This window comes from Bos grunniens, chromosome 12 (assembly GCF_055505025.1).
Source record: "Bos grunniens cultivar Pamir isolate PY7600 chromosome 12, Bosgru_T2T1.0, whole genome shotgun sequence".
Taxonomy (NCBI): domain Eukaryota; kingdom Metazoa; phylum Chordata; class Mammalia; order Artiodactyla; family Bovidae; genus Bos; species Bos grunniens.
In genome coordinates, this window is record NC_141176.1 from 51,118,092 (window position 1) to 51,136,199 (window position 18,108).

At 41.1% G+C, this 18,108-nt stretch overlaps 1 protein-coding gene across 50 annotated transcripts in view; it reads left to right on the plus strand.

Moving 5' to 3' along the window:
- Positions 1–18,108, plus strand: part of LMO7 (LIM domain 7) — a 219,205-nt gene that overhangs the window by 167,560 nt on the left and 33,537 nt on the right. For all 50 annotated transcript variants that reach the window (XM_086329963.1, XM_086329958.1, XM_086329957.1 and 47 more), the window contains 4 exons: positions 7,464–7,581; positions 10,618–10,760; positions 12,030–12,462; positions 14,800–15,108. In XM_086329963.1, coding sequence (XP_086186089.1) covers positions 7,464–7,581; positions 10,618–10,760; positions 12,030–12,462; positions 14,800–15,108 — 1,003 coding nt within the window. The remainder of the gene's footprint in view (positions 1–7,463; positions 7,582–10,617; positions 10,761–12,029; positions 12,463–14,799; positions 15,109–18,108) is intronic.

Below are 18,108 nucleotides of genomic sequence, written 5' to 3' on the forward strand. Positions count from 1 at the left end.
TTGTTTTTTTTTTTCTTCTCCTCTAAGGAGTTGATTAAAAGTCACAAAAACACATACCTGAGATTAGGTTTATTTATTTTGGTATCTGATAGCTACATAGGCCAAACTTCTTGTTTCTGAATGTTGAAGCCCAAATAACTATATTTTAGAAAATCTTCAATAGAAAAAATATATTGGTATTTACTTTGAATTTAGAAGGCACATTGTTGGCATTATCTGTGTACTGTTAGTTCAAGGAGCGCTTCCTTAGTTGGGATGCTGAGTGGCATTATTTTCCCTCAGGATTTGGAAACATTTTCAAGATTCCTGACTCGGGTGAAATTTTATAACATAGCTGTGTTACAAAGCCAAATCAGACTTCCAAAGCTGCAAAAAATTAAAATATTGGTAGTTTCCATGTAAGGTACAATGATTATACTTAAAACTGTTCCCACTTTATTTCTATAGTTGATCCTCTGTATCTGGGAATGCAGCTCCCAGAACCAGTGCTCTTGGATATAAAGGGGTTGACTGTTGGGTCATTTGACTCTGTCACCTGGCAGACATAAAATATTATACAAACAACCTTCTGGAAGTATTTGCTATTTTTCAAATAGCAGAATTAAAACAAATACTTTATAACTTTTCATATGCACTAGCAATGTATACTCACTCACTCTTAGGGCAGAATACCCAGGTGACTACATCTTAATATTTCACATCAACTTTCTGTAACTTTGTGAACCCAACTGCTAATAATTTTTGATCAAGAAGAAAATTGAAGTATGACAAATATTTTAATCTGCCTAAGCCTTAGGAGCTAAGTATCTTCCCCTACTGGAACTTACTTCATCTCAATGGTTCTCCAATTTTGATAGTTTTGGATAATTTTGATAGTGTGGAGATCTTAGAAGTTACTAAAATCACTTGTTGAGTAGCTCAGTTGTGTCTGACTCTTTGTGACCCCATGGACTGCAGCATGCCAGGCCTCTCTGTCCCTCAACATCTCCCAGAGTTTGTTCAAACTCATGTCCAACCGTCTCATCCTCTGTCATACTCTTCCTGTCCTCAATCTTTCCCAGCATTAGGGTCTTTTCCAAGAATCAGCTCTTTGCATCAGGTGGCCGAATTATTGGAGCTTCAGCTTTAGCATCAGTCCTTCCAATGAATATTCAGGGTTGATTTCCTTTATGATAAGGAACTAAAATCAACTAAATCAACTAAAATCACTATATAAAGCAATATAGCCATTCTAGATGTCAAGGATGTAATGGAGCAATGAGCAACTAATTGCCAGTAATTCTCAGCCACTGATGTTAAAAATCAGGCTCCAAGCGTGCTTTCAGTATGCCTTGCAAAGATACGTTATCTCCTATCCGGTTCCTCATGTGCGCTTAAAACATCTCCATCAGGAGGGTGTACAAGGCAATTTTTAGCATGACACTTAAGCATCTGCTAATCTCGATTCGTCATGGGAAAGCTGTTTTGATAAAAAATCTTTACAGCATCAAGCACTCTGAGTGATAACGTTCAGAAGAATTTTCATTGGTAAATAAGACTTTATAATGTAAGCAGGTTGTTTTTCTTAAAGGAAATGTGAATACACTGAGTCCAAGTACTTGATGGAAATGTAAACTTGTACAGCTATTCCAGTGACTGTACGTGCTCCCCCTTAGGGACACATTGTGTGACTGGTTTAAGAAAAGAAGAGAGAAACCCAAATGCCGAAGCTCAGCAAGCTAAGGATTTTTCTGGGCCCTAGCCAGCAGCAGCAAATGCCTTCTGTAGACTGTTTCAAGATTGCTGCTTGCATAGTACACTATTTGTTTTAAATTTTGTTCCCCATGCAGCTAACTGCCAGGATAACACAAATAAAGCGAGGTTGTCTATAAATGGAGACCAATGAATAATGCATGACTTGTCGAATAATGGAAAGTAATACAGATAGGCCTTTAGAAAACTCAGGTGCATTTTAGACCACTTGCAATCAAAAATCTATTATTTGGGGTTTAAAAGTTTTCTCTGTTACCAGTTTTTTCTTAAGTTGATCCACAATGAAAACAAAAATTTAAATTGAACTGAGTATAGACTTTTAGCCTAGAATTTGTCTCATGTTTATAAATATGTTTGTAAATGATTATAAACGTGAAACAAGTGAGATTTCTGGGTGATATTTCTCTGGACACCTTGCATGTTTTCCAGCGTGGAATACTTACCTGGAAAAATCATTATTGGCCCATATCCTGTGATGGAAAATAACTGCCTGTAACTTGAACGCCTTCTTTTTGGTGAGAACCAAAGAGTTAAAGAGAAATGTGCATCACCCTTTCCAGCCTTAGATTGTTTATTTCTGGCTTGCTTTTTTATTTGGCATTGAACACTTGTCACTTTATTTTTAGTAAGATGCTTTGTATGTGGCTGTCATTTTCTCACGTGTGCTTTTGTGTTGCATGACTTGTCATATGTTTCCATGACATTTGAAAATGTGGTTATGATGCCTCTTGGCAGAAGCTGTTAATGACAAATTTGTAATGGTATATAGCTGTAATTTTGTAATGTGATTAATTAAGCCGTGGCATCTACTGTCAGTATCAACAGGAAATGAACAGTGATGCAAGGTGAAGTTATAATCAAAGTCAACTAAGATATGTGTATTTTACTTATGGGTTTTGGCCAAAAAAAAAAAAATTCTGGAGAACTGTAAGGGCACCTGGACTTCCCTGATGGCTCAGCAGTGAAAGAATCTGCCCACAATGCAGGGGACCTTGGTTCAACCCCTGGGTTGGGCAGATCCCCTGGAGAAGGACATGGCAGCCCACTCCAGTATTCTTGCCTGGGAAATCCCATGGACAGAGAAGCCTGGTGGGCTACAGTCCATGGGGTTGCAGAGAGTCGGACACAACTAAGCAGCTAAACAACAATAAGGGCACTTAAGACAACAAACAGGAAGGAAAAACCTAGTCAATGTGAGTTACTTTCTGAAGATTTTTCCACCAGGAGACATTCAGCAATGTTTGTAGACATTTTTGATAGTCACATTGGATGGGTTGAGGCAACGTTGCTACTGATATACTGCTATATGTTCTACAATACACAAGACTGCCCCCACAATAAATAATTTTCTCGCCCCAAAATGTCAGTAGTGCCGCTGTAGAGAAACACTGATAATAGGCTCTAAACCTATAAAGGAAAAGTCTTGTATGTTGTCTTATCAGTATAATTTATGATAATTCTAAAGTCTCTTTCCCAGGTTTTAGTATTGATTTGTGTTCAGAGAATTCCTGCAACAGTTAATGGAAATATATTTAGAGGTACATAAATAGATATATTCATATCTTTGCTAGAAAGTGGAGGACCCGAAACTGAGTATCATGGAATTGCTCTTTGCCATATTAGATTATCAGTGATTTTATATTTAGGAAATTTTGCTACATGTCAGTCCTTTTTGATCCCTTAGTTCTTAGATATTCATCTGTAAATTTCCTGAGACTTCTTTACAAAAATGCTTATTGTAACACTAGTCCCAGCATTGTGGGAAAAAAGAGTAAGGTTTTAGTGATCTTGTTTTATAATCTACTCCCCTTTTTTGCAAACTTCCCCTTCTTTTTCTCTTCACCCTAAATGCTATTTTTTTTAAAATTATTCATCTGAGAATGCAGCATGTTAGACCTGTATTTTTTTGGAAAAAGTCCAAATGCAGTTCTAAACCAGAGTCTTTCCAAATAAGGAAATACAGAGGTAAATGAATTGCAAGAGAATTGTGATTTGCCAGTGAATAGTAATTCATTCTACTGATACAAAACATACTAGGGCTGTGTAGTCCTTTATAGTTTTCCCAAACAATCTTCCTGGGAATATCCATGGGACTTATTTTGGGGAGGTAGTCAGGTAGGTATTAAGTTGCATTTTAGAGACGTGGAGAAAGATAAATAGACTCTGTAGTTTTCCCGAGGATCTGCAGCTCCTGAGTTGGTAGAACCAGACTAGGGCTTCGTATAATGAGGTGATCGATGGAGACTGCTGGGCAGTCTTGTTGGCACATAGTAAGCCCTCAGAAGTTTGCTATTATGCTGTAAACTCTGATAAGGAAGGAAAGAATTCTTCATGATCTGGCTGAAAGGCTCCTACACTCAAAACGTTCTCGATTTTATCAGTGGGGCCTGGGGTGACCTCTCTAATTTGAAACTGCTTTGGGAGTCAGTTTTCAGTAGATCTCTCATGATCATATTTGCCTTAATAAGAACAGTTGGTGTATAGCACCAGATGGGTTTTTGAAATGCCATCAACATAAACTGACCCCCTTTTCCCAGCAAGTCCTTCCTGGTTTAGCCAGATCAGGAACTGAGACTGAGAAGAGTTAAATGATGTTTAGGGAGTGGGTAGGGGTGGGGAGGGAGGGAGTGGTGAAAATTAGATCCCTCTGTTGGGTCTCACTTCCTGTCTCATTCTGGTACCTGGCACAACCTGTTTGGAATGTGCCGGGCTTTCTTGAGGTAACTTGATGCCAGGGAACACAGGGGGCTCACATTCCTGCCTTCCACAGGGACCTGTCTACTCCGGCCAATGTTTAGCTCGTTTATTTATATTGGGACCACCAAGGGCTTTCCTGGTGGCTCAGATGGTAAAGAATCTGCCTGCAATGCGGGAAGGTTCCATCTCTGGATCAGGAAGATCCCCTGGAGAGGGAAATGGCAACCCACGCCAGTATTCTTGCCTGGAAAATGCCGTGGACAGAGGAGCCTGGTGGGCTACTGTTCATGGGATGGCAAAAAATCAGACACAACTGAGCAACTAACACTTGCTGTGTGCCAGGCTCTGCTGTGGGCTCCCCAGGAGGGTGATGAGCCTCTACCCCATGATGACAGTGTTTTCTGAAAAGACAATGTTAAAGTTTCCCAGTGAAGGAGGGTGAGGACTGAAAGGGTCTGGATCTGCTGAGACTGGTCAGCCTTCCTCCCACCAAAATATTACTTAAGATACTTATGTTTCCAATTTTGTTCTGGAATTTCTGTAACCTCATGTGTTGGGCATCCAGATTCCCCTCATACCTTAGAGCTGAAAAGAAAATCTTTTTAGTGTCTTGTATTGTGTTAGCTCATATAGCCTGATTCTTTGTAGTTACAACTTAAGTGAATTTATATTCTCAAATCAGGTTTTTGTATAGTCATACCCTGTTAAGTGGGCTTCCCTGGTGACTGTGATAAAGAAGCCACCTGCCATGCAGAAGATGCAGGAGATGCAGGTTCTATTCCTGGGTCGGGAAGATCCCCTGGAGGAGGGAATGGCAACCCACTCCAGTATTCTTGCCTGGAGAATCCCATGGACAGAGGAGCTGTGTTGAGAATACACCCTGGTGGAAGGAAGGAGGCTGATGATTCTAATAATCCAGGCAGGAGATAGGATGATTTGGATCAGGGTCATGAAGACAGAGGTGGTGAGAAGTGGTCACCTCCTAGATATATTTAGAAGGTAGAGGGGCAGAATTTCCCAATGGGATCAGTTACATGTGAGAGAATAAGGAATCTGGGAAGGCTCCAAGATTTCTGGCCTGTGTCCTGGAAGGATGGAGTTGACTTTTATTGAAATCAGGAAGACAGGAGAGGAATGGATTATGGGATGAATGTGGATTGTAGGATGAGCATTCATGGTCTTGGTCTGTTCAGTGAAGTTTGAGTTGCCCATTAGACTTCCAAGCAGAGAATGAATAGTTGCATACATCCAACCAGAGTATGGTAAGAAATCTGCCTGCAATGCTGGAATCCCAGGTTCGATCCCTGGGTTGGGAAGATCTCCTGGAGAAGGGAATGGCAACCCACTCCAGTGGCCTGGAGAATCCTGTGGAAAGGGGATCCGGATGGGCTACAGTCCATGGAAGTGCAAAGAGCTGGATGCAGCTGAGCACGCACAGACACACACAACCAGACTGTAGTCTCACAGGGACCCTGAGGAATGAGTGGCATTTAAAAAGGAATAAATACTGTTGAAAGGGCTTTTAAGTTGAAGGGAAGAGTTCAGGAAAGACCTTCACTGCATCTGGAGGCTGAGTGATAATTTAAGGAGCTTTTTTAAAAGTCTGAGTAAGAGTTGATTGTGCTCTGATCTAGGGTATTGGCAACAGAAATGGAAAGAAAAAGACACTGAGTAAGAGGACCTGATAACTAATTGAACATAGGAAGAAGGGAGAGACAAAGGTGAAAAATGGCTCTCTGATTTTACATGTGAATGACTGGAGGGCAAGTAACACTATTAAGAGGAAAAGCAGGTTTGGAGACAAAATTTTTGGCTGTATCATGTAGCCAAATAACCATGTGTTTATAGTCATATGACTTACCGCTTAACAAAATTCTTTCTAGATACTGTTTCCATTGATCCTTTTACAATGGAGATTCCTAGGGGACATCTGTGCAGAGATGTTTATTTAACAAGCAGTTGGGATTGATTCAGAGAGACTGGTCCTAGGCTATGGATTTGGGAGTCACTGGCATAGAGATCGTTATTGAATTCCTGAGCTAGCTGGGCAAGTGTGTTATTAAAAAAGTGTGGTGATGGCAAAATCTTGGGGAAGGCTAATTTAGGGGCCCAAGAAAGAGGTGCAAAGCTATTTAAACAACTAAAAGGGGAGTCAGTTACAATGAAATAAAAGCAGAAGTGGTAGGAAATAATATTTTGGGTACCTCACACTCAAAAGCTTTGTGTCTCTTCACTCCTCAATATGCAGATCTGACCTCTCTTTCCAGGAGGTCTGCCTCAGTTTCCCTTCCTCTGATGTGTGTATAGCACACATTCCTGGGAAACACCCCACTCTACTCAAAGTATCCTAGTTTGAGCTCTTTGAGACCTAATCCACATTACATCCTCATGGCAGCAGTCACACATGGACAAAACAAAAACTGCCTTAATACAAAAGAGAATTATAGTAGAGGTTATATAGTAACTGGGTGTTGGAAACCACTGTGGCCTTTGAGACCGAGCACGGTGCAGTGGTGGGGCAGATCTGTATAGAACCCTTGAGAAGCAGCTGCAGACACACATGTCTTCATGGCATTGAACTTGAGGAGAAAATATCAGGTAATCTTTAAATAATTTAATAAGTATTCAGAAAAGGCAGCCAAACCTTAAAAGATTATCTCTGGAGGCGATAAAGACAGGTGGTTCTAGGGACTAATAATTTTTTTTTTCTAATGTAATCTTTTTCTGCATCGACTGCCCTAAATATGAACGTCAGATTATGTTTTTCAGCATGGTTCAGGGTTCATTTAGCCATTCTGTGAAAGAATTCACATTTGGCTGGAGTGCTGGGCTCTTGTTTCTGCGTTTTGGAAAAACACCATTTATCTCTGGAGTGCTATTTCTGTGGTATCACGAAGCATCTAGGTAGTACCACGGAATTGTAGATGGAATTTCCAAATATAAGCCCAACCTTCCAGTTTTAACCTTGAATCTGGTCCCAGGAGCCTTGGTTACTATGAGTATTTTTGTTGTAGGAGTAAGTCCTTGAGTGATGTCAGCGCAGAGGATATTCAGAGCTTGCGTCAGCTACGTTACGAGGAGATGCAGAGAATCAAGTCCCAGTTAAAAGAACAGGACCAGAAATGGCAGGATGTGAGTATGCTGCTTATTGGGAGATGGGGAGGATGTGTTTACTGGACTCTTCTTTCTTCTCCAAGAAGAGAGTCAGTATACTCAAGGGACGATTTTTCTTGATGGCAGATTATAGTTCCGTAGAAAATATGAGCAACTCCCTTTAAAAGAGTTTTAAACCCTTCAGCTCTATTTGTTGTATCTTAAAGGCCATTGTGAAACACAGAAGCTCCTTATCTTCTGATATTTTCTGTGGGTTCTCAAAAATGAGAAGCTGCTTCCTCGCAGTGTAGGTAACTTGTTTACTTGCTCTGGTGGTTGCATTTGGGGTATGACTGTTAGTGATGCTCATGAAAGGGAAGACTTTGCTTAAGGTTTAGGGGGATCAGGGAACCAGCACAGAGACTGGGAATCAGCAGGGAGAGATGAAAGTGTTCTTAGAGTTAATAGAGAAGGTTTGGGGAGAAATGTGAATGATAATTCAGTACTATTTTGGTTAAAAAAGTTATCAAATGTGAATCAAAATAAGATGTTTTCACAGAGCTGATGTATATCCAGATATCTATTTGGATAAAGATTTAATCTTTAGTTTTGTCCCTGGCAGAAGAGAGCTGTGCCTTTTTTAAAAGAGTCAATTGTTATAGGCCAAAGGAGTGTAGGACTTCCTTGGTAGCTCAGCCAGTAAAGAATCTGTCTGCAATACAGGAAACCTCGGTTTGATTCCTGGGTCAGGGAGATACCCTGGGAGAAGGGATAGGCTGTCCACTCCAGTATTCTTGGGCTTCCCTGGTATCTCAGATGGTAAAGAATCTGCCCACAATGCGGGAAGACCTGGGTTCGATCCCTGGGTTGGGAAGATCCCCTGGAGGAGGGCGTGGCACCCCAGGATTCTGGCCTGAAGAATTCCATGGACAGAGGAGCCTGATGGGCTACAGTCCATGGGGTCGTAAAAAGTTAGACACGACTGAGCGATTTTCACTTTCACTGACACATATACACTGTATATATTTATGGGCTTCCCTGCTGGCAGTGGTGGTAAAGAACCTCCCTGCCAATGCAGGAGACATGTCCCACTCCAGTATTCTTGCCTGGAGAATCCCATGGTTAGAGGAGCCTGGTGGGCTACAGTCCATGGGGTCGCAGAGTTGGACACGACTAAGTGATTTTCACTTTCACAGTTCACTCTCAAAGGAGTCTAAGGGGCTTCCTAGGTGACGCTTGTGGTAAAGAATCTGCCTGCCAATGCAGGAGTCACAGGAGACATAAGAGATTGGGTTCAATCTCCCAAGTCAGGAAGATCCCGTGGAGTAAGAAGTGGTACCCCACTCCAGTATTCTTTCCTGAAAAATTCTGTGGGTAGAGGAGCCTGGCAGTCCATGGGCCACAAAGAGTCGGACATGACTGAGAGACTGAGCACAGCACCCAGCAAAGGAGTGTAAAGAGTTATGATAGATAAATGATACATAGCAGATCCAAAGAAATCTGAGGACAACTTTATGGTAAGAGGGCTGAGTGGTAGCATGAACAGAAGGGTCAGAGATAGTAAATCTTAATTTTCAAAGGAATGAAATATTAAGTAACAAAGATGAAACCCCTGCCTTGGCTGTGTTTCTAAACTCCGCTTCTTTTGTTTGGGATCTCAATGTCATTGTCAAGAAACAGAAATTCAGTGGCAGTTTGCCAAAATACATGTTGACTGGAGATGAAAGTGAGAGATATGGAGGGGTTATCCCTTCGGTTAAGTCAGATGAAAATTCATGCTAGTTCTCCTTCAGTCCTTCAGGACCGATGTGCACTGCTTTTGTTCTTTCTGGAAATAGTTCATATTGATTTCAGGCTTTTTTTTTTTTTTTTTTTTTTAAGCAGGAATGGCCCTGCCTGCTCCCAAAGGGTGTAAACCAAACCTATTTTATGTGCCTGAGGATTTTTTTTTTTTTTCCTTCAGTCTGGAACTTTGCATAAGGCTGCAGTACCACTAGAGTTCTCAGCGTGGGACTTCTCTGGGTGGCACAGTGAAGTTGGTACCATCCAAACTGGCCTAACCCCCTGAATGTCAGAACCAGCTTAGGCCTCCAGGACTAATTTTAAAGATGAATCAGGTTGAGTGTCCTGGGGGTCACTCCCAGGATGTGTCCTGGATGGATGTATGGGAAAAGATGGCCACTGCTTCCTGTGTGATCTTCCTTATCGCTCTGTTCTTACGGGGAGTTGAACTGCTTCGAAATCATATTCTTGAGTCTTTGTTGTTCAATAGCTCAGTCATGTCCGACTCTTTGTGACCCCATGGACTGCAGCAAGCCAGGCTTCCCTGTTCTTCAGTATCTCCTAGAGTTGCTCAAACTCATGTCCGTTGAGTCCGTGATGCCATCCAATCATCTCATCCTCTGTTTGGCTTCCCGGTTAAAGCCTTTCCACACCTGGCCCTCCCCTCCCAGGGTAGAATTGACCACTCTCCCTATACACCCCTGACTCTCTCGTGCAATCCCTTCACGTTTGTTGTGGAACTTTATTTACCTGTCTTTCCCCTCTAGACTGAGAGTTCCTCTAGAGGAAGCACACTTTATTCGTCTGTGTGTTTGTGGCCCCGTTGCCTCCACGTAGGGACCGACCTCTGTATTTGTTCCACGTGTATCTGTATACTTAGCCATGTTACAGTCATGTTTCTGTTCTAGGTTGACTAATGAAACATGTCATTTCACGTAAGAACCAGATGATTGGAGTGAGATGAAAATAAATTTGAAACAGTTCCCGACCTTTCTGACCTGGCATCTAATTACAAGCGTTTAGCATTCTTTGTGAAACGGGCAGCAAGGCAGGCACTATCTGGGAAAACAAAAATGGGCTCTGTCTTATTAGGTCAGGGCTTTTAGACAGACGCAGGAGCTAAAGGCTCGGTACAGAAACGCTGGCTATAAAAAGCAAAATTAGGGCACCTTGGCATCAAGTTGGAGTGAATAGTTTTAGCGACGTAATGGGATCCTCAGGCGCGCACTCACTGCTGGACAGGGTGTGTAGAAATTCAGGTGTGCCTGGGCTAACGTGATTTTCCTCTGTCAGGACCTTGCAAAATGGAAAGATCGTCGGAAAAGCTACACTTCGGATCTGCAGAAGAAAAAGGAGGAGAGGGAGGAGATTGAGAAGCAGGCTCTTGAGAAGTCGGAGAGAAGATCTAAGACGTTTAACGAAATGCTGCAGGACAGGTAATGAGACCGAATGCATCTCAGGGTTGGGGAAACCAGTGTTAGATATTTTGTGTAAGGGTTGTGAGCTGTACTTGTGCACCAATATTAGATTGTCATCAAATATGCATAAGCCTTTGAGTGTTTTGCTCTGCAGTGAAAAAGCAAAGTACTGCTGTAATAAGTAGTGATTTGAATTAATGAAAGGCGTACTTAAAAGTGGTATTCCTTGTTCCTTCCTTACACACTGTATATTCACATGCAGAATTGGCTAGTGTTGGCTATCTTTGCAAAAATATACAACTTTTTCCTCCTTTTAAAGTAAATTTAAGAATGGAATGGTTAAAAAATGGTTCTCATTCTTAACTAAATTGTGTAAAATGTAACAAAGTTCTTTTTCACGTTGGCATGGTGCAATTAAAATTGTATTTTTAAAGGAAGACTATATAAACATCACTGTGGGGGTTTATCTTTTGCTTTGCAACATAACAGGATAAAGGTCCAGTTAAACTTGCCTGTGGAGCAGTTGCTCCATGAAGCCTTGAGATATTTACAGGTCAGGGAGAAGGCAAATATGCTTTAAGGAGAATGTCAGAAAGGAAATGTGCTGTCAGGTGAAATTAAACAAAGCTCCTTTGTCCCTAGAAGACAATGGTAAACACTTTCATTCACTTGAATGCAATGCAGTTGGCTTGAGATGTACTCCTTACTGAATGGTAGCCAAGAGACCGTTTCATCAATCTCTCTGAAAATAGGAATGGTGACTTTTAATCTGCCATAACTGTCCATGCAAATTCTACCAAGCTGTTTGAAATCAGCTTGATTTCTAACTTGATCTTATTGAAAGTCTGAATCTTTTGTGGCCTTCTATTTTTACAAAATGATTGTAAATTGTATACAGGAACACTCTCAACCCTGTTAAGAAATCTGCATCTTTGGAGGGTTCAAATTGGTTGTCAGTTATCTTTAAAGTGTGTTATGGAACTTTGAATAATCTCTTATTTAAAATTTTCTTATTTTCCTGTGAAAATCCTTTTACAATCGCAAATACTTCAGAGATTTTTCTTAGCCTCTTTAAAGAAAAAAAAAAAAGTCAAGCTCTTAATCCTTTGTGTGATGTTGAAAAATTCACATGTATTTATTCTCACATTCTGTTTATTACATTATTATACTAAGTCAGCCATCTTTTTATTCCCATCCTTTTTTACATTCATGACCAAAATAACATGTCTCTCCACCTCTGAGTGTCAAATGCATAATTTTGTGGTTGTGGTGTTTCTTTCTGCTAAGGGAATCCCAAAATCAGATGTCTACAGTTACGTCGAGAAGGAGGCTGTATTCTTTTGATGACGGATTGAATGAAGAAAAGCGTCCCCCTGTGCCGCCTGTGCCAGAAACCTATTCCCAGAGTGAGAGAGTAGAAGAGAAAGGAACAACTTATCCGACAGAAATTCCTAAGCAGGATTCTACAACTTTTGCGAAAAGGGAGGCTACTGTCACAGCTGAAGTCCAGTTTCCTTCTAGAAGCCCCGTGGAAGAACAGCGCCCAGCCTCCTTGTCGTCTCAGCATTCGCTGAATACACAAGTGGAGTCGACTCGAGTTTCAGCAACTCTCCCCAGAAGTTACCAGAAAACCGGTGCGGCCAGGTTAACCTCTGTGGTCACACCGAGACCCTTTGGCTCTCAGTCAAGGGGAATCTCATCTCTCCCGAGATCCTACACGGTAAACGTGTTCCCCGTTCCCTTGGTCTGTTCCCCAGCACAAAACACTGGTGAATTTGTGCAGAAGTTTCTGTTAGAGATAATATGTAAAGTATTTTAGATTCAGTGGACATTTAATGTTTAAAATACAGCAACAATGCAGAACTGATTAAATTTCAAATTCAATGAAAGTAGAGCTGACACATTTTTAAAAATAAACTACATCCTAAGGCAGAGCATTTACTTTAAAAAAAAATTTTTTTTTAGTTTTTAGAATTTATTTTAATTGGAGGATAATTATAATATTGTGATCGTTTTTGCCATACATCAACATGAATTGGCCACTGTGTACATGTGTCCCCCCCATCCTGAACTCCACTCCCACTTCCTTCCCCATCCTATCCCAGAGCACCGACTTTGAGTGCCTTTCTTCATGCATTGAACTTGCCCTGGTCATCTGCTTTACATATGGTAATATACGTGTTTCAATGCTATTTTCTCAAATCATCGCACCCTCACCTTCTTCCACAGAATCCAAAAGCTGGTTCTTTACATCTCTGTCTCTTTTGCTGCCTTGCATATAGAATCATTGTTATCGTCTTTCTAAATCCCATATATATGCATTAATATACTGTATTGGTGTTTCTCTCTCTGACTTACTTCATTCTGTAAGTAGGCTCCAGTTTCATCCACCTGTGGTACATACACACAATGGAATATTACTCAGCTGTAAAAAGGAATGCATTTGAGCGTTTACTTTTTAGTGCAATATTTTCTCAGATGTATCTATTTTAAGTACTCTGTGTGTGCTCAGTTGCTTCCAGTTCTTTGTGATCCCATGGGCTGTAGCCCGTCCGTGAAATTCTCCAGGCGAGAATACTGGAGCGGGTTGCCATTTCTTTCTCTAGGGGATCTTCCCACCCCAGAGTCTCTTGTATCCCCTGCATCGGCGGGCAGATTCTTTACCACTGCACCGCCTGGGGGCCCCATTGTGAAGTCTTAGGTTGTACTATATGAAGTTGCCAGTAGTTCTTTTTGACCTATAAAACAGCAATTTCATGCGGTTTAACCTAAATATTTTCAGGTGATTATGCCCAAATTTTCTATGTATCCTCATTTCCCACTTCATTAGAACTTGATACACTTGAATGTAGTTATTAAAATGTATCTCATGGTTCAAAAAAATACATATTTTATTGGGATTTTAAAGAATATAGAATCATTTGCTCTGAGAATGAAGCAGTGCCATGTACCTGAAAGTGACTGTATTAATTTGAATTATGTAAAAGGAAGCAAGACAGTCTTGAGCACTTTGGTATTCAAATTCCTTTTACCTCTGCCTATGTAGAATCCTAAACATCTAAGAGAAAAGATTTGGTTAAAAAATTCAAAGTGAGCAAAGCCTGCCTAAACCAACCAGAAAAACCCCTGACCATTATATTAAGTAAACACAGACATATTTGACAACATAAAAATTAAATTTATATGATAGACACCGTTAATGTAGTCAAAAGACTACATTTATATGGGCTCAGAAAAATATTAGCAAAATGTATTTTATCTATAAGTTTAATATCCCTAAGATTTAAAATGTTCCTACAAATTGATAAGGAAAAGATAAATGGTAGAAAAGTGGATATATAAATGAATGGCCAGTTCAAGGGAGAGGGACTTTGAATGGTTGGTTACATAAAGCACATAGAAGCATGTGTGGTCTTATTAGAGCAAACACGAAGTGTACAGCTTTTTACCCATGAGATGACAAAGATTTAAAACATTCAAAATGTGTGGTGTTGATAAGGATGCAGAGACACTGACATTCTTACACGTTAATTTGGGAGTGCATTGTTACAGTTTTAAAAGATATATATATATATGTGTGTGTGTGTGTGTATACAAAAGTTATATTTTATATTACACATATGAATATTCTTTGGTTAAGTTTACTTTTGGGAATTTATGCTGTAAAAATAAACATACTGGTATGTGTAATATCTTGGGCACACTTTAAATGACATTGAAGCATAATCAAATGAATAAATTATAGATATCCATAGTGTGGAGTATTCAGCTGAACTAGTTTAGATTTCTGTCTGTTGACCTGGAGTAATGGAAACGAGCAAAGCATAGTTTAAAGGTCTGTTTATAATATAGACACTTCCATAAAATCAACTGTTCCTCCCACTTCATATGTGCATATCTGTTAGTGTCAAAGAACATGCTCCAGCCTTTTAGTAACAGCTACTTTGCTGTGGGAGGTATATGTTACTTTTGTTACTTTAAAATATTAATCTAATGTATATACTTTAAAATAGAAATCTAACAGAACAGTAAGTTTACAGTGATTTTTCTTATTTAGATGGATGATGCTTGGAAGTATAATGGAGACATAGAAGGCGTGAAGAGAACCCAGAGCAGTTCGATCAGCATCTCTGTGCAAAGACCTGACACACGCCAGCTTGCGTCCGGCTCATCCAGCGAAAGAGAGGCCGAAGCACCCAGAGAAAGTGTGATGCGGTTGCCCTCTCCTACATCCCCCTACTCATCTCTTTCCCAGGATCAGGCTGCCACTTCTAAAGACACATTGTCTTCAATATCTAGCCCTGATTTAACATCTGAGCTTGGAGAAGGGAGAAGCTCGCCACAGGCAGAGGTCCCCAGGTCACAGGTGAGTGTGGAAAGGCTTTTTAATAACCTGCTCAAAAACTTAAGGATTTAAATCAGAAAACTGTGTTTCTCACCTCTGGGCATGACAGTCTGGGCTGATAATGTAGAAATTGATATTGCATTTTATTTTTAACAAATCTTGGAGGAGGTAGATCTCTTCCAACTCTGTTGATGGATCCCGATGACCCTTATGATACGGGTGTATGGAGACTTTTGGACCAATCTCCCTCTAGTTGGGCTGGGTTTGGTCCCTGCTCCCCATTTCAGCAGCTGTTGACTTGCACTGCTGGTGCTCACCAGTCCAGGTTCAGGTGCAAGCGTTACTCAGGGGGTTTTAGATGCAGGTCTGGTAGTTAAATGGGTAATAAAAGATGCTTCGCAGGAAAGTGAACTTAACCACAAGGAGAAATTGATACGTGTGAGAGGGACTGGTCTGTAAGGACATGGCACTTCTTTTTGTACTATATGAAAAGTGTGGTGGTGGTGGCTTAGTTGCTAAGTCGTGTCTGACTCTTGTAACCCCATGGACTGTAGCCTGCCAGGCTTCTCTATCCATGGGATTCTCCAGGCAAGAATACTGGAGTGGGCTGCCATTTCCTTCTCTGGGGGATCTTCCCAACCCAGGGATTGAACCCGAGTCTCCTGCACTGCAGGCAGATTCTTTACCGGCTGAGTTACCAGGGAACCTAACCACAAGGAGAAATTGATACATGAGAGGGACTGGCCTGTGAGGACATGGCACCTCTTTTTCTAACATATGAAAAGTGTCGTCGTGAAGTCACTCAGTTGTGTCTGACTCTTTGTGACCTCATGGACTGTAGCCCACCAGGCTCCTCCGTCCATGGAATTTTCTAGGCAAGAGTACTGGAATGGGTTGCCATTTCCTTCTCCAGGGCATCTTCCCAACCCAGGGATCGAACCCGGGTCTCCCGCATTGTGGGCAGACGCTTTACCATCTGAAAAGTGTAGTGACTTGCAATACTAATTTATTTTGTACCACTCCTTTTCTTATAAGGGTAATATTGAGCCTTAGTTACAGTATGAAAATTGCATTCTTTAACATTTGGAGTCCAAATAAAATGTATCATCAGAAGAAGAATGGGGTCATAAGTAGTTTTTTCCTACTTAAAATCTCATTAGATAGCTTTAAGAGAATTATTAGGTAATAAATGTTCTTTTACTATGTTTTTATACATAGGCTGGAAAGTTGTTGCTTGTCTGCGTGTATGCTAAGTTGCTTCAGTTGTGTCCAACTCTGTGAGATCCTATGGAATGCAGCCTGCCAGGCTCCTTTGTCCATGGGATTCTCCAGGCAAGAATCCTGGAGTGGATTGCCTCCTCCAGGGGATCTTCCTGACCCAGGGACCCAACCCAGTTCCCTAACCCAGTTCCCTTAGGCCTCCTGCATTGGCAGGCAGGCTCTTTACCACTAGCGCCACCTGTGAGGCCCTGTTGCTTGTCTAGAGAACCGGAAGAAACTTTTCTCTTTTGGAAAAAGCTTCAGTAAGCAATTTGATAGTTGTATGAAGCCTTTAGTGTGGAGGTGCTTTTATGGCTCTGTGACTTAGTCTAGCCTTTTCTGGTACCTTAATAGAGTGTATATTTTCCAAGGCACAACATCAAGTATATAACTTGGCCTAAGTTATATTAATGAAATACCTTTGTGTAAAATATGATACAGTGTATTTTAGTATCATTCGTTTTTATCACTACAGCAAAGCTTTACAAGTTTAGAGTAAGCTTTATCTCTTCATGATTATAAAAGACTCTGTGCTTGAGAAAATTTGGAAATGTAGGAAAATATACACAATAAAAATGGTTTGGTAATCCCATCATTTAGAGAGGTTCTTTGACACTTAGGTATATCTCTTCCAGTTTTTCTATCCATATTTACAAATGTATCTAAAGCAGTTTCTTCAGGTTGCTAAAAAATCACTGGTTGTAAATTATGTTTTAACTTCCATTTTAAAGAACTGGGAATATGTAATTAGCATCATAAGTCTCAATGGATGAGAAGAATAGCAGCCTCTGTTATACTTGGGGATCATAAGGTGCCAGTGGATGAATAGTAGAGTGAGAGCAAGGTGCCTTTTGTTTTATGGACTTGCTTGTTTGCCTTCCTCTTTTCAAAGAGCAAATCCCACGAAGCAGCCTGATTATTGTCCTGTGTGCTTAGTGATGGCAGCTCCCTCAGGGTGACAGGTGACTAGCTGCATCCATGGATTAAGAAAAAGCCTAAGTGTGGGTGTGTGTTCCAGGTCAGAGCAGTTCAGAGGAACCTGAGTTACCGTGGCGTGGTTTCAGGTTTCATCATTAGTGCCTTTATGCCTTTTAGTCACCCAACTTGGAGTGGAATGCTACTAGGCAAAATTAGGCTTGAATTAATAAGTGGAGCCGGAGAAGGTGATGGCACCCCACTCCAGTACTCTTGCCTGGCAAATCCCATGGACGGAGAAGCCTGGTAGGCTGCAGTCCATGGGGTTGTGGAGAGTCGGACACGACTGAGCGACTTCCCTTTCACTTTTCACTTTCATGCATTGGAGAAGGAAATGGCAACCCACTCCAGTGTTCTTGCCTGGAGAATCCCAGGGATGGGGGAGCCTGGTGGGCTGCCGTTTATGGGATCACACAGAGTCGGACACGATTGAAGCGACTTAGCCACTTAGCCAGCCAATAAGTGGAGCAGTTGGAATTCTTGACCAAACGTCTATGTTATATGATCACTTGCCTGTTCTGGAGATGCTTGATGTATCCACTTCCACACTCTGAGGAAAGTGACTTGTGTAGCATTGCCCTGCTCTTATCACTCAGAGGGCACTTGCTGACCTGGGAAAAGGTTGGGGAATGCACAGAACAGCCTAGGACCAGTATGGCAAGGGTGTTTGCAACACGCCTGCAGATTATCCAATTCTAGGAGTTCAGAGTAGAGAAAAATAAAAAGTAGCGTCTGGCTGAACACTGAGATGTCCTTCTCTTTTAACTGAAGCGTAATTGATTTGCA